We start from the raw sequence: 15,834 nt of genomic DNA, 5'->3' as shown, positions 1-15,834 counted from the left end.
AGCTGTGGTCAGTAATTGGGAGCCTCATGTTCTTCTAGGGGTAAATCTCATTTTTTTTCCCAACTGTAGAAGAGGAATGGGAGGTTGAGCAGCGGGAGAAAAAGTAGAGGAAGCCACGAAAGGAGCTGCAGCAGCAGGGTGTAAGGAGGGCGGGGAGCGGGCGGGGGTGAGAGAAACGTTTTCACTCTTTGTCACTCTTGAATTGGGGGCGGAGGAAAAGCCCACTGTGGAAAGCTATAAAAAGCAAAGAGGGCTGGGGGAGAGGAGAGGAGAGGAGAGAGAAGGAGAGGGGAAGGGAGAGAGAAGGAGAGAGAGAGAGAGAGAGAGAGAGAGAGAGAGAGAGAGAGAGAGAGAGAGAGCGCGAAGGAGTGCCAGAGTACTAGTCCGCGCGGAGCGCAAGTGGGCTCCCAGGGCATCGCAGTGTCGCTGCTCACTGGGGGTGGTTACCCTGTGTGAACCAGAAGCAAACGCCTCAGAGTGACTGTGAGATCGCGCGTGGGGGACATCAGTTCCTCTCAGATCTCCAGGGTCCGGTCTGGAGGCGATTCTGATTCCCCGTTATACAGCCTGATAACCTGCAAAGTTTGAGACATTAAGAATAGGAAAAAAGAGAAGAGAAACCCAACCGAGACCAAAGGCGAAGAAACTGTTGCAGACCTGCTGATCAGTTAAGAGAAGGACTGAACCGCGGAGTTTTCGCAGTGAACTCTGAGGTGCAAAGCACGGACCAACCCCAGCGGCGCTGGGTCTTCTAGCACCTTGGGTCACGCCTCCTTGGCGAGAAGGCGCCTGGCCTTTGATTGCTTGCAGTTACTGCAGAAACTTCCTGCCCTGGTGGAGAAGCGGGTGCTCGCTCCAGGCTTAAGGCGTGAGACTGAGTTCATTGGGTTTTTGGTTCCCCAACCAGGAAGGGTTGAGGGAACAGTGTCTGCGAGCCCTCTGCGCCCCACGTGACGGGTCCGGTGTTGGGCTCCTTCTTACCCCTTCATTCGCATCCCTCCGGGCTTTGCGCCTCCCCGGAACACCTCGCCGGGAGATGGCCGCGTTGATGCGGGGCAAGGATTCGTCCCGCTGCCTACTCCTACTGGCCGCGGTGCTGATGGTGGAGAGCTCACAGCTCAGCAGCTCGCGGACCAAACTCAACTCTATCAAGTCCTCTCTGGGCGGGGAGACGCCTGCCCAGGCCGCCAATCGATCTTCGGGCATATACCAAGGACTGGCTTTCGGCGGCAGTAAGAAGGGCAAAAACCTGGGGCAGGTAGGAAAATGCAAAAACACTCTTGAGCCAGGGGAGATAGGGACCAGCCCTTTTGCGCGCGCTCCCTTTGCCTTTAAGCCTGTTTATAATCGGAGCGCGACTTCAGGTGTGGCGCGCCCACCGCTGGGGAGGGTGTCCCCAAAGTTGAGTCTGCACTGGCGCGGGTGTCTGGGTGTTTGTTGCTTGCATGGAGTGGGAGGGTTACGTTTCTGCCTCACATTTGCTTCGGGATGTGGGCACCTATTAAGACCTAGTGCGTTCCAAGAGGATGCAGCTGATGAAGATATTATCTGTCCCATAGCAACTATTATTTGCTAGGCACTATTTTAGGCGCTTTACATGTTCACAAGTTCAGTGTTCACAACTCAATACCACAGGAGCTGTTGCTTTTCTATTCCACAATGGAGTAATTGAATCACTGAGAGATTAGTGATTTGCCCCAGGCGCACAGCTGGTGTAAGTGGCAGAGCAGAATTTCAGACTGGGCAGAGTCCAGATCCTGGGCCCCCATTACATGTTACAGTTTTAAGAGGGATTTACCTCTTTTCAGGTTCTCCTCTCCCAACCACTTTCTTCCTTCAAAGAAGTAAAGTCACTGGTAGAAAACAGCTCGATTGATACACTTTTCTCACTCCTGTAGAATTGTAAATAAATCAACCATGAAGAGGCAAAATGATGAGGTGCAATGACAGCGTCCTAAGCGCCGGCGATAGAACAAGGACACCAGAGACGTTTTTGTGAGAGGGAACATCCTGTGGGCGATTGCGTCTCTGTGTCACACAGACAATTACATTGACAAACAGTTGCACAAATAGATACCTACAGAGCCGCAAGCGCGCACTGTGGGCACCAACTGTGGCCGGCGCACAGCGGCCAGGAGAGGGGGCTCTGTGGGTACTGAGAACCACAACAGCTCCACCTTCTGCTCCTTTTGTGGCAGGCCAATACCAAAAGCCAGTTTGGCAAACAGCACACGCACCTCGCACAGCACGTGTCAGCCCCAGTGGCGACCCATGCCCGGTAGATCTTTGTTTTCTTGCTTCCTCAGAGGCGTCTGCAGATGTGGTTCCTAGTGCAGAAAGTCCTCAGTCGCCTCTGCTTACAGCCCAGGCGGCAGGGTGAAGGATGACAGCCAGCCTGGTGCTGGTTGGTCAGCCAGGGAAACTCAGATCGTAGCTTGGCCCCCTACTGCCCTCTCACGGGGACAGTTTTGCTAGTTTTGCAGTTTGAGAATGTTTCCCAGGTTTGAAAATGTCAAACATTTCGGCTATTTTCTCAAAGGATTGCAAGGTCTGTAATCACAGTCTTTCTCTCTTCCTTCCTTCCTTCCTTCCCTCCCTCCCTGCCTTCCACCTTCCTTCCTTCCTTCCTTCCTTCCTTCCTTCCTTCCTTCCTTCCTTCCTTCCTTCCTTCCTTCCTTCCTTCCTTCCTTCCTTTCTCTCTTATTTCGTTTAGAGACTTAAAGAAAATAAGCTATGCACGTATGTACTCATGCACGTACTAGGAAACCTTGGCGTATACTTATGAAACCTTTGCGCATCCTAACACACATTCATATGCCTCAGCTCTTGTATGACAGCGCTCATACCCTGTTCCTCTTCCTGGGAAACACCCTGACACTTTCAACAGCAATGAACCTAATGGACTCTTGGAAGTCCATCATGAAATAGAATAAGGGTTAGAAATCTAAACCAGAGGACTTTTTTTTTTTTTTTTTTTTTTTTTTTTTTTTTTTTTTTTTAACGCTACTGACTTCTAACTCCACATTATCAGTTTAACCTAGCGGTATGTATAGTCCTACAAAGAGATAGGGACCCGATTATCTTTTGAGGTTGCTTTCAATTCTACTCCATGTATATTCCGGGAGTTCATATAAAGCTCATTTTGTTTCTGTCATGCAGTTGGACCCCCATACCTGATGTTCCTCTGTCAAATGATGAGTTATGTTAGCATTGTCACTAGCCATGGCCTTACAGAGTAGACTGATGAACACATCTCAGAATGCCGCATCCTCTTTTACAGTTTTGTAGTATACCTGCTTGTACATAGTTACACACTATGTATAATTATTTTGGTATTCCTCCAAGGATTTACTTGATTATGTTGCTTAGAGTTTAATCTAAAGCAGAGGGCTTCTGGTTTCTAACTCTACTTGCTCTCCTCAGATGGAAGTTTTATTTATTTATTTTACAAATGAGTTGAATTTCTGATATGTCCTCCATAAGTTGGCAGTTCTATGAAATAGGTTTCGTTATATGTACTTATGTAGCAGGTCCTTAAAATTTGACATTATGTTTTTGAGAAGATTGTAACATATTGCAGTTAACAGTAAAGCAAAACAAAATGTTGGATCCAATAGAAGGAGGATAGATGGACTACATTTTGTGTACTCCACCTCCCCACCTTGTCTAGCAGATGGTCTAAAACATATACCATTGTGAAGAACCAAATAGATTTTCTCTTTGGAGCAGAAAGAGGAATTATTTGTATACTGGTTAGTCTTGCTATCTTTTTTATTCCACCTAGTTATGTAGTCACCCAAATTCTTAGTATTCTTGTTTTCAAAAATAGCATGTAAGTGATAAATACACTGAAAGAGGGAAGAAGGCACTTCCATTTATAGGGAAATCTCTTGACTTGAAATTAAAATGCTCTGAATTTTTATCTTTCATAACAACAAAATATGGTAGAGAAGATTGGAAGCCAAGTGTCAAATAATCAAAGTATCTAATTATATGCTGTCATCCTGAGGCCTAATGAGTTTGATTTTCCCAACCCCTTTGTCCATGATTGATGATGTTGAAATATATGTCATTCAGAGATACAGGAATAAGAAACTTTTGGATGCAACTTCAAGTTGGCAGGTTAAAAGATTTGCTTTTCATCATTTTTGTCTTAAATGGAAATTTAACAAATATTTAATTTAATTTTTCAGGATAGAAAATTAAAATAAAAATTTTACTGCCATTGCTGAAGAAATTTTTTGAAGAAATTTTAAAATTCCCTAATCTCAAATGTGAAAATGAGAATAAATGGTATCCACAATTCATTTGATTCGCTCTAGACTGATTTCGTATGAAGAGAAACATTCTTATTTATAGGGTTTCTGTTTGTTCTATGGTCATGGTGGATTATTTGTAAATTACTCCTAGAAAATGTGTCTTTAAATTTTAAGAAAGATTTATAGGGCCCAGAGATAAGACATATTGTTCTCCAAAGGTATTAAAATTCTCATTCTTAGATTTTCTTTTACAGACACAGTTTTGAGTTACAACAGAAACCGACATAGAAAATTGAGAATGGTAGCATTCAAATGGTTGACACAGAATTAGCAAAAAATATTTTATTGCATAATTTACATTAATTTTTAATTTGATTTTTCATTTGCAGCTACTGCTAATGGGTTTTTAAAGGTACTGCATGTAGGTATATATATCTTGGGATAAATTAATTTGCAGGACTATTGCATATATATGTGTGTGTGTGTATACATATATATATAATATATATATATATGTATATATATATATACATATATATATATTTATTTCAACACCTAAATAAAGTATTTCAAATGTTCAAAATCAAAACTAGTTTTAAACAAAATTTTCAATATCACATGGATAAATATATTTGATTAAGTATACCGTTGTTTAACATCACCTCTGGAGTTTGAGGTGTTGAATTTTTAGGCAACCTTTGAAACTAATTATTAAAAATGTCCAAGCAATGAAAAAAATCATTTTGCTTTTATAATTCACACGTTTTATGTGACTGTAAAACTTTCTAGAGTTGTTTTTCTAATAACTTCTTATTCTTTACTCATTGCTTCGTTTTATTGAGACTAGTAGCTGAATTTAATTTGAATACAATGTAGTATTTTGAAATTATTTTAAAAGCGATGAGTATAACAATGACAAAACAACTTTATTTTAAATGTAGACAAACATCTTGGCATGTATCTTTAAAGAGAATCTGAAACTGTTTAAAGTAAATTCAGATTTCATGATTTTCTAATATAATTTGGATACTTGAAGAACAATGGATTAGAAGGAGTTATGTGTTAGAATAAATTCTTAAAATATATTGAAACAGAACTTGAGGGAGTTATTAGAAATAATTGTTATTTGTAGATTGCATCTTTAAGATAAAGTGCAATTGAAATATCCTAAGCAGTCTAATTTGGTAAGTGATCTCTTCACTTTCTGAAATTATTTGTGACATTTTTTTTTTAAGTCACAGTCAACTTTCCCCTGCTAAAGAGTAAATAATCTGCTTATTCTTTCTGGATATTCACTGACATTAAAAACAAATATTTTTAAGGTTAAAATTTTCAAAAGAACTTGAAATATTTGGTAACAGTCTACATTATGATTCCTTTTCTTTCATTCTAAATCATGGAGATTGATAGTCGATACAAGTGGAACGTTACCTCACAAATAGAAAGAAAGGAATTTTAATCATAATCTAAGTATCCATTAATTTATTTTTGTGCTAGACTCAAGAGAGCAAGAGGACAAGGTGCATTAACTCACTCCAGCTGTGACACTGACCCTACTGTAGTCTTCTTTAGTTTTCATTCTGAACAAACTTCTGCCCCCTGTCCTCATTCCCAGAATGTTTCAAATCTATAGTTTTATAAAGATGAGGCAATAACATGAAGGGTAATGGGTTCATTCTATTTAAGGGGAATAGTGGTACTTACTCTTCTTTTTTCTCCATAATCAATTTAAATGTATAATAAAGTCATTTGTGAAGTTTTAGAAGAAATACCCTTAATATATTTACTTTTTTTAGTCACGGCTGCACGTTTTTTGATATTGAAGCAACATCAAAATGAATTACTGTCTTATTTCTGCTTGTCACTCCCTGACAATCTGTTAAAGTTGTTTTAGTTCATTATATTTCTAGTTGCTCATCTATTAAAAAAAAAGATAAACTGCTTATAGCCATTTATCTAATTATTGAAAATATTTCTATGACATTTGTCTGTGTGAGCCTTGTACTGAGTCATTTTTAAAATCTGAAGCAAAAGCCAAAAGAAAATAAGATTAATAATAATTAGTGGATAGATATTTGCATTTTGTGACATTGCTTTAAGATGACCTGGAAAGATTAAATATGGAATGCATAACAAAAATTTAATATTGCATATAAGGTGAGTGGAGGTCAATTTTCTCTTTCTTTTCTCTTTCTCTTACTTTTGCCAGGAATTAGAGCAAAACATCATATTTTTCTCTAATTGTTTTGTTAGGATAAATATTAACCATTCAAACAAAGAGGTCAATTGATATAAAATCTGGGAGTTTTTTTTTTTTTTTTTGGATTGGAACATCTGTCCACAGGAAGAAAAGTCACCATCGAAATATTTAAAGAGTGGCTTCCTAATGAGTGTCTCATGCTGACTTGGGTCACTGCCCACTTTGGGTTCAAACCAATGATGGGAAGGCCATGAATAACACCAATATCTAATCAGATGTCCTTTGGAGAGTTTATCTCATAAATTCTTTTCTGAGAGATAGTAAATCAAATAAGATAAACTTTTAAGACTAGGAATTTCAATATTGTATCTAAATTGTTATATTTTAACTCATGTAATTAACTTGTGCAGCACTAAAAACAGAATCGCAATTCTAGCACCTATTCTACAATGATTGAATCTGTACAACAGGTTACTTTTGTGGGTTCTTAATGCTAATTTATATCTATCTACTTACTCCAAAAACAGAAATGCAGAAATGAAATCAGCAAATACCAAAAAGTAGTAAATTTTAAAAATATTTTTACTTTTCTCACTGAAATGGAACAATATATCAGATATATTTAAAAATGTTTTTCAGTATCTAGTTTTATTAGTGGATTCACTGATGTATTTATAATTTGGTACATAGAATAGATTAAATGTGTCATAATGATACTTTTAACTGTCCTTACCCTGTCTAAAATGAATTTAAAAATTAATGAATAAATAAGCACTTTAAATGGCAAAACAATTCAAAGCATTACAATCAGGGGAAGTGGCTTCTAAATGTGGTTGACACCCCTACCCCAAACCTATCCTAAGAGAGGCTTGCTTTCCATATAATACTTTATCTTGTGGAATAAGATAAAGCACATGTTAATTCTTCTGGGGAATGGATGGATTGAGTGATCTTCAGATGTTTTATTCCTTAAACTGACTTGCAAGTGGTTATGGCACAGATTAAATTATAGTAAGACATACCATGGATTGATCATTTACTCTGTGCCAGGTACAACTCCAGATGCTTAGATTGCATTAACTCTTTTGATCCTGTAAACAGCCTTTTAAGGCTAATCCTAATCTCACTCTTCTTTTAATAAATGAAATATTTGATAAATTATGGAAACATTAATTTTCAAGAGACAGAGAAAGATTATGCCACTTGTTTACTTCACATAGCAATACGGTAAGAAAGCTAAAGCTCAAACCTAAGCAATTCAGTGTTTTAACCTGTATACTCAATTACCTGGCTATGTTGCTGCAACATAGTAAACTTACTCTTGGTTTAAGAAGGAACATTGGGCTTTTCTTTTACTTCCTAATGACATGGGTATAACCCCAGGTTTATTGAAAGCCACAGTGAAACCCAAACCCACTATTTCTGCCAAAAGCTACTCTGAGTAGCCTGAAGAATGTTAGAATTCCATGGATACAAAGCAGTACATCATTTTCATCTCAGCCTCCACTTATCACCCTGTCAGAGTACTTCACTCTGGTCAAGGAAAACCCACCCTACCCCACCCCAAAACATCTCTTTCTGATTGAAGGATGGCGTTTCCCTTAGAAGAAGGGGGGATGCTATTGGATGAACTCTTCTATGTTCATGCCAACAGCACACCTCCCTATGCCCATCTCTCTGAACTTGAGCACTGCCATGCACACAGGCCTTCCTGATGGCTTCTTTTTCAGGATCAAGCGGCATTTCTTTTACCCTCATCAGATACGGGGGAGGGGAGGGGGGAGATTGTCATGTTTTAGAGCTTGCTATTGCTTTTGCTTTTTCCTTGGCTTTGTCCCCTCCTAACTACTTTCAGAAAATCAGATGGTCTGTGCAGACATTATAGCACTACAGTTTCCTAACAGGTTCCAAATTTTAGCTCACCACCAACTAGATTAATGGTGTTGGAAAAGTCACTTAATATCCCTAGCGGATTTTCTTCCATCAAATCTACAAAATAGGGAACACATGATAACAATAATAACAGCAACTATAGTCCTAATAATATTTAGCTTGCTGGGCAATGGTGAGAATCACACAAGATAATTTAAAAAAAAAATTTAAGAGGAAAGCACACTTAGTTAATGTACTCATATCATTTATCCCTAGCACTGTTACAGAAGTAAGTGCTCATGCACCAAATAAAACGTAGCTGCTTACTCTCCCTAGAAAGTAAGGCAGGGCTGACTAAACTAGTGCATATGATGTTCATGAAGGAAACAAATGAACTCAATTACACCAAGACTAAGAACTGTAAAACAAAATAAGACAAAATAACCACACACACTACTCACTTGCTGTCACATTCCTCATACTGAGTGTTAATATTAAGGGGGATGCTAAATCAGTGTTGTCTTGTAGAAAATAAGCAAAAGAGCACATAATTGAATAATTGATGAAAATGCAGAACAAGCATAGAGGCAAAGGTACCCCAGACATTAAAAATACAATCACAGTAAATTGGAGGTCCAAAGAACCCAGGCAATATTAGTTTTCTAAACACAGGAACCAATTAAATAACATGGGAGCATCTTCTCTCAACAGCATTAATTTGATATTGTCCACTGTAAGATAGGCCCTGCAGAGTGTCTGGGCCCACAGAGTTTGCAGGGAATTTGGAAGGTTGACAATCCTAGTTGAGTGTCAGCCATCTGTTCTGGAAGGACTCAAAAACTGGAGACTCATTTCTATCCTACCCCTTCACCTTTTTTACTTTTTAAAATTTTGAGTTACATTTTTCATGATTCAGGTAAATTGGGATATTATAAGAATGTTTGAGAGTGAAATTCATCTCATGAAAGTGTGGAATAAGTTTCTTTTAACATTAGAAACAAACTTCCAGTAAATGTTTCTGTCTGGACAAGAAAACTTCATCCAAATGGGAGGGCAGAGGGGAAGGTTACTGCTTACAACGACCTGAAATTATAGTCACTTTCCAATAACAGTTTTCACCTGTTCATCCTAACTTAATCTGAACCCGTGGACATTTGGCTCTGGCTTTGTATTAATGTCTTGAAATCCACAACTTTTTTCCCCCCAATAATCATCCTCTGTACTCTGTACTCTCTCACCTGTCATCTGTTCTTTTTTTTTGGATACCAGGGATTGAACTCAGGGGCACTTGCCCACTGAGCCACATCCCCAGCCCTATTTTGTATTTTATTTAGAGACAGGGTCTCAATGAGTTGTTTAGGGCCTGGCTAAATTGCTAAGGCTGGCTTTGAACTTGTGATCCTCCTGCCTCAGTCTCCTGAACCGCTGAGATTATAGTCACGGGCCACTGTGCCCAGCCTGTCACCTGTTCTTTATACCTGATTTGTTTACTTTATGCTATTTTGTTAACTTGTTTTCTTCTCTGTCTCATTCCTCTTTATTTCACACACTAATTTCTTTCCAATCATCTATTCATAAACATGGACATTTTCTCACAGCTTCTTTTTCTTTTGGTGACACATTTTTTTTTCCTTTTCAGGTATTGTTCCCTTTTTTAAAAAATCATTGGTCATAGACATAGATACCTGCCTTTAGCCTAACAAACTCCTGAGTCCAATTTCTTGCTCAAAAATTTTAGAAAACATTCAAGAAATAACAGCTATAGCAAAAGCAGCAGCAACAAAAACCCTCTAAAACAAAAGATCAATCTTTTATGTCTAAACTCAGAATCCAGGTAATCAGGCTTTTATGTCTATTTTTTAAACCTGCAGATTAATGCAGACTATAAGAATCAAGTCCACAGTTCTTCCCATGTTCTGTTCTAGTTCAGCACTTTCTGGTTATGAAAGAACACTGTGTCCCCATCAAGACTTTTGTTTTCTAACACTATTTATTTGAATGCTTGGAGTTTAAATGACCAATTTTTTTTTCTCTGATAAATCTGTGGTTAAAGGATTTGGGCCTGAGTGGATTATGCAAGTAACTATACTTTATGTTCATAAAATGTTACATAGTATAAAATATGCGTACATATTTCAAAGAATGTGCAATATTTATTTATATTCCTTGGACTATGTATTGGAGAGTATTTTTTTTTTGCTATGTGCTAATTGCTATATATAAATGATGATTTTACCTTCAGTGTGAAAACGTCCCTTACTATTTACTTTAAACTGATGGACTTTTAAAAATTCTTGAATATTTAGTAACCGCGTAAGAAAATTCTTCAAATGTTTTTAATCATTGTTATTCAATATGGAGTTGTAGAAGGGACCAAGGGAATCTTTTGTCATCTAAATATTTCAAAAACTTGTATGACAGACTTAAATAGGATATGGTTAGACCTGCAAGCGCAATGGAAGTCATCTAGTTTAACTCACTCATTTTATACTTGAGGGAATGAGGCCTGGAGATGTTTATTGATCTGACCAGTGTACTAAGATAGTTGGTTCCCATGACAAAGGAATTCTTGCTGGAACTTGAATCCTCTGACTCCTAAAGCAAGCCTTTCAAATATTCAAAAGCAAGGCTTTTTGTGAAATCTATATCAGCAAAGCTCTGTGCAAGAATTCAATTCAATTGTCTTGAGTTGATTTAAAGGATGATGGGAAATAAATTGTATATAGAACTCTTTTAGCTGCACATTTGTGCATGTTCAAATATACTATCAAAGATTACAATGCCATATTGACAACTATGTCAGTAGGTTTTAAACAAAATTAATGATGGGAAGTGGCTTTGACTGTGCTGTCCTTGCTCACTTTCTCAGCTCTGATACTTTAATGATGTGATTAGCAAGAATCCCGGCTGAAGGGCTGCTCTGGAATGGCAGGAGGCACAAAGGAAGACAAGCCATAGCAGCCTGCTGTAAATGCAGATTGCTTGGCATTGGTCCAAGCATCATGAGATGGAGGCCAAAGGCTTTAAAACTTTCTGCCAGAGAAATAAATATATTTTACATGGTGATCAGTATTACCCCACCCCCACACTCCTGAAAACAGTTTCAAATGTAAATACTCTTATGATAGGTAATGCAATTTGACATTTTTACATTTTAGTTCTTTCATTCCATTCTGCTCTGTGATTTTCTATTGTTTTGGGTTTTTATTTGTTTGTTTCTTTTTTTCTTTTTTTATGCTGGTGACTCCTTGAATTGATTGATCAAAATCTGCAGTTTAAATACTACTGGCCCATTAGACTATAGCCCTTTCTAGGCAGGATCTTGGGATACCATGCTTGGAGATCAGCATTATTTTAGGAGATGCTCAGTCTGCCAGTTAGGGATGTTAGAGGCAAGCAGGCCTTCTTAGAGAGAAGTGTCCACCTTCTCAGGCCCCTTCCACTTTCTCTTCTGTAACTTCAGGTTAGCTCTGGAAGGGATGTGGTGGATCTCTTCACCTGTGCAGGTGGCCTAACCTCTTCTCCTGTCTCTCCACTTTCAGCAGTATGCAAGCAATAACTATGTGACATTTAATGTTTATGGCATATTTAATCTGCATCTGTTACTAAACATGATTATTGTTCCCTCTGGGTAAATGTCACATATACCACATAACTTAGTTTCTAAGAATTTGTGGTTGAAGATGATTACAATTTCTGCTTAGGTCAGCAGTGAGCCTGAGAGTGCACTGGATATAGATTCAGCAGACCTGGTTAGCCTACTGTTTAACATGCTGGATATTGAAGAAATCTCTTAACACCTTGAAGCTGTAATTTTCTCATCGGTATAATGATTGTCATAATAGTAGTATCTTTTCCTGTCACTTTGGAAACCATAAAACATTGCTTCTTTGTGCCAACATCATTAACATTTGTTTACCAAAAGCAAATCTGAGACCTTTTCACCCTGAATTTATGAAAGCAAACTATGAACTGGTTTGCATCAACCCAGGAATAATTTGTTATTCTAAAGCCATAAATAATTTCCATTTTGATTGATTTGCCTTTTAAAAAAATAAAAGCAGAGAGATTGAAAGTGGAAAGTAGTTTTCTTTCTTCTATTTTTGGTTTGTTTTCCCCTTTTTTGGTCTATTTGTTTTGATTTTCTTAGATTTCTTCAAAAATTTCAGTATTGTAGTAATGCTTTCATGTTTCTAATGAATAGTTAGGGTTTTTTCATTTTTTTTGAAATGCTATTAGAATATCTTGTCCGTGGCATTCAAGAAGAGCCCTAGGCCTTTTTTTCCTATCATCATCAGGATGGGTGTGTGTGTGTGTGTGTGTGTGTGTGTGTGTTGTTGTGTGCGGTTTGTGTGTGTTTGTGTGTGTGTATTTTTTAAACCTCTTGGAAAAGTGTGGTAAGGGACTCAGTAATAGAAATCAATTAAGCTTCTGAAACTACTTGAGGACCATAGTTTGGACCTATAGGGTTAGGATTCATAATGGATAATGTTTAGAGACATTAGTAATAGTAAAGACAAGTCATATTGCTTTGGAACCACATAGACTGGGACAGAGGAAATATCTTTTGTCAAGAACTTATCAAACAGGAAAGCAGATATTTTTCAAAGCTGCTAAAAACACATTAATATATTGCTAAGCAGCATTTCCTATCAAGCAATGCAATAACTGGTGATTTGTGTCACATGTGTAGGGATCTCAGTTTAGTAAATACAGTAAAAATACATGTTAGAATATTAGGGCAAAAACTGTGTTCAGAGAACCAGTGTGATTTTCTTTAAATTATTGATACACTTTATTTTTAGAAGTGTTTTAGGTTTAGAGAAAAATTGAGTTGAGCTCTAAAGAGCTCCTTTTCCTCCCCCTTTCCCATTTCCCCTGTTATTTACAAGTTGCAGTAGGATAGTATATTTGTTACAATTGATGAGTGGATGCATTATTATGAACTAAAGTATAATTTACCCTAGGTTTCAGTCTCTGTGTTATACATTTTATGAGTTTAGACAAATGTATAAGAACATGTATTCACCATTGTATTCACACAGAATAGTTGAATTGCCCTAAAATATCCTCTGTGCTTCACCTATTCTTCTCTTGCTGCTTCCTTCCCTGGTAACAAGTTTTTACTGTCTTTTTTTCCCCCAGGATATCACATAGTTAGAATTACCTACATAATACAGGGTTTTCCATGTGTTTTCATGGTGATTCTTTTTTTTTTTTTACTCTAAATTACTTTCCAATATAAATGAATAGTCCTAATTTAGCCAACTCTGGGTATAATTGTTAACTTCTAGTTTCCTTGGTAAATGAGCAAAAGTAATGAATTTTATATACATGATTATTGTTCTTTAATAAAACGAAGAAAATTTGACTGCGATTTCCAGAAAAACTGCAAAATGAGAGACTATAGTAACAAAAGTGAGGCAAAAGCTTAGAGATTTTTTAATAATACGATTAGATTCTCAGGGAATGATCCATATGTCCATCTTCCCATGGGTTAAATCCATTTGGACATCTGGCAGACAACTCAAATTAAACATTCTCAAAACTAAACAACTTTATTTTTCTAAAACTTGCTTCCCCTTTATATTCCTTATAAGTCATTTATAATAACTCACAGCTCCCTGAGGAAGTCTGGAATCAGCCCTCAACTATTTGTCCAATTTCAGAAGTTTAGATTTCCCGCTTTCTGTCTTTCCATTAAGGCAATTATTCCCTTATTTATAGATCCTACCTGTTCCTTAATATTGATCTCTTTTGCTCCTTTATTGTCATCCTGATTGCCATTGTCTTGATTCATACAGTAGCATTACTATCTCTCAATAGACCAATACAATGTTATAAAAGTTTTGCACTTCTGCAAAATGTCCTCCACACTTCTTCTGAAGTAAAGTTCCTAAGGTAAAAATCTGATCAGACCATTTTGCATCTATGCCCACTTCTCCCACATGAAGTCTCAACTTTTCAACATGCCACTCAACATCATCAATTATCTTGTTTCTTTCTTGACTTTGTCCCCCAAGCTACATAGTTCATGTGTAGCAGATCTGAGGATTAAAACCAAGCATTATACTTGATTCTGTATAATCAGTTACTGTGCCATGCCACTCATATAAGTCAGAGGCCAGACAAACAAGCTAGAGAACTTTTATTTGTACCTTGCAGAATTTAGATGTGACTAAACTTTTGCAGGTAAGTTACCTTACCTGAATCAGCTGGCTAATTGTTTACTTTTTAGGTGTATTAGACACCTATAATTATGGTCAACAAATATTTAGAAGGCATATATGTTATGTTGGGTCCTGGGCCTATGTAGTAGTGACACTATGTACTTGAGGAATTCAGTTGAACTTTTAAGGTTAAAAGAAGCTCCAAAAAATCATCCAGTTCACTTCACTTCTGTTTCTAGTTCAGTGTTAGTACTGGACGACTTAATGAAATTTCCTTTTTCACAAAAGTTTCTAAGGATAGACACTTATATTGTCTCTCAGTAATCTGTTTATGTTTAAATCAAGAGCATTCTGCTTTCTATTGTAGATTAATAACTCATGAATAACATAAAGCTTCACATCAATCTTTACACAAAAACACTTCCTCATTAACAGAAAATATAATGAAGCTATTCTTCACCAATTACACTCTACATGCATTGACAGGAAGTCAGGATGACCTGTATGGGTGATTATCTCCATAAAAAGTCATGCAGGGGGCTGATGGTGTTGGATATTATGGCAATAATGTAAAGAAATGAGGTCAAAATTTTATTTTCCAAGTATTTTAGAAGGAATTAAAGTTTGAGATTTTTTTTTCCTTTGTAAATACCTCACAGCTCCCTGAGGAAGTCTGATTCTAATTTTATAATTTAGAAAGGACTAAAGAAACATTAGTGGGAAAAGGCAGGCTTACAAGGAATTAGAAGTATGGGAAGAAATAACAAAGATGGTGTGTTGAAGTCAACGGTGACCTCACCATGGATTGGTGGGAGGAATGTCAAGTCAAGCAGATGAGATCTTGCTACAGGGAGGGCACAGAAACATAATGCATGCTGAAATATATTGAAAAATGAAATTTGATAAAAATACACATTCAAAATATTGTCACAGAGTTTTAAGACAGGCATATGCCAATATTATTTTTCAAAATTAGTCACTGCAAGAAAAACTCATTCCTTTGTTATTGTCATGTAGACCATTTTTGGAAACTAACTTCAAAAATAATTTATATATTTATTTCTTTTAGGTCATAGTTTATGACCATAACAATGTTGTGCATATTGATTAACATGTTGCATCCAAAATTCTTGGTTCTGAGTGTTTTTTTAAATTTTTCATATACCTACTACCTCACAGAAGGTGAAGATCAAAGAAATATGATGTAATTTTTCAAAAAAATTCCAAAAAGCTCCAAAGAACATTCTGAGCCAAGACAGTAATATGAATATAATTATAAGTCTTTCAATCTCATTGACTTTAAGATAGAAACCCTCATTTGTTTTTATAAATC

At 37.1% G+C, this 15,834-nt stretch overlaps 1 protein-coding gene across 1 annotated transcript in view; it reads left to right on the top strand.

The window, feature by feature from the left end:
* Positions 1-327: 327 nt before the first annotated feature.
* Positions 328-15,834, top strand: part of Dkk2 (dickkopf Wnt signaling pathway inhibitor 2) — a 97,459-nt gene continuing 81,952 nt past the window's right edge. The window contains exon 1 of the mRNA XM_026403202.2: positions 328-1,258. Within this exon, the coding sequence (XP_026258987.1) occupies positions 1,037-1,258 (222 nt within the window). The 5' untranslated portion in view covers positions 328-1,036. The remainder of the gene's footprint in view (positions 1,259-15,834) is intronic.

The sequence above is a fragment of the Urocitellus parryii genome, chromosome 10, assembly GCF_045843805.1.
Source record: "Urocitellus parryii isolate mUroPar1 chromosome 10, mUroPar1.hap1, whole genome shotgun sequence".
NCBI classification, from domain to species: Eukaryota; Metazoa; Chordata; class Mammalia; order Rodentia; family Sciuridae; genus Urocitellus; species Urocitellus parryii.
Note: the sequence above shows the minus strand (reverse complement) of the source record. Positions and strands in the feature narration are given on the sequence as shown.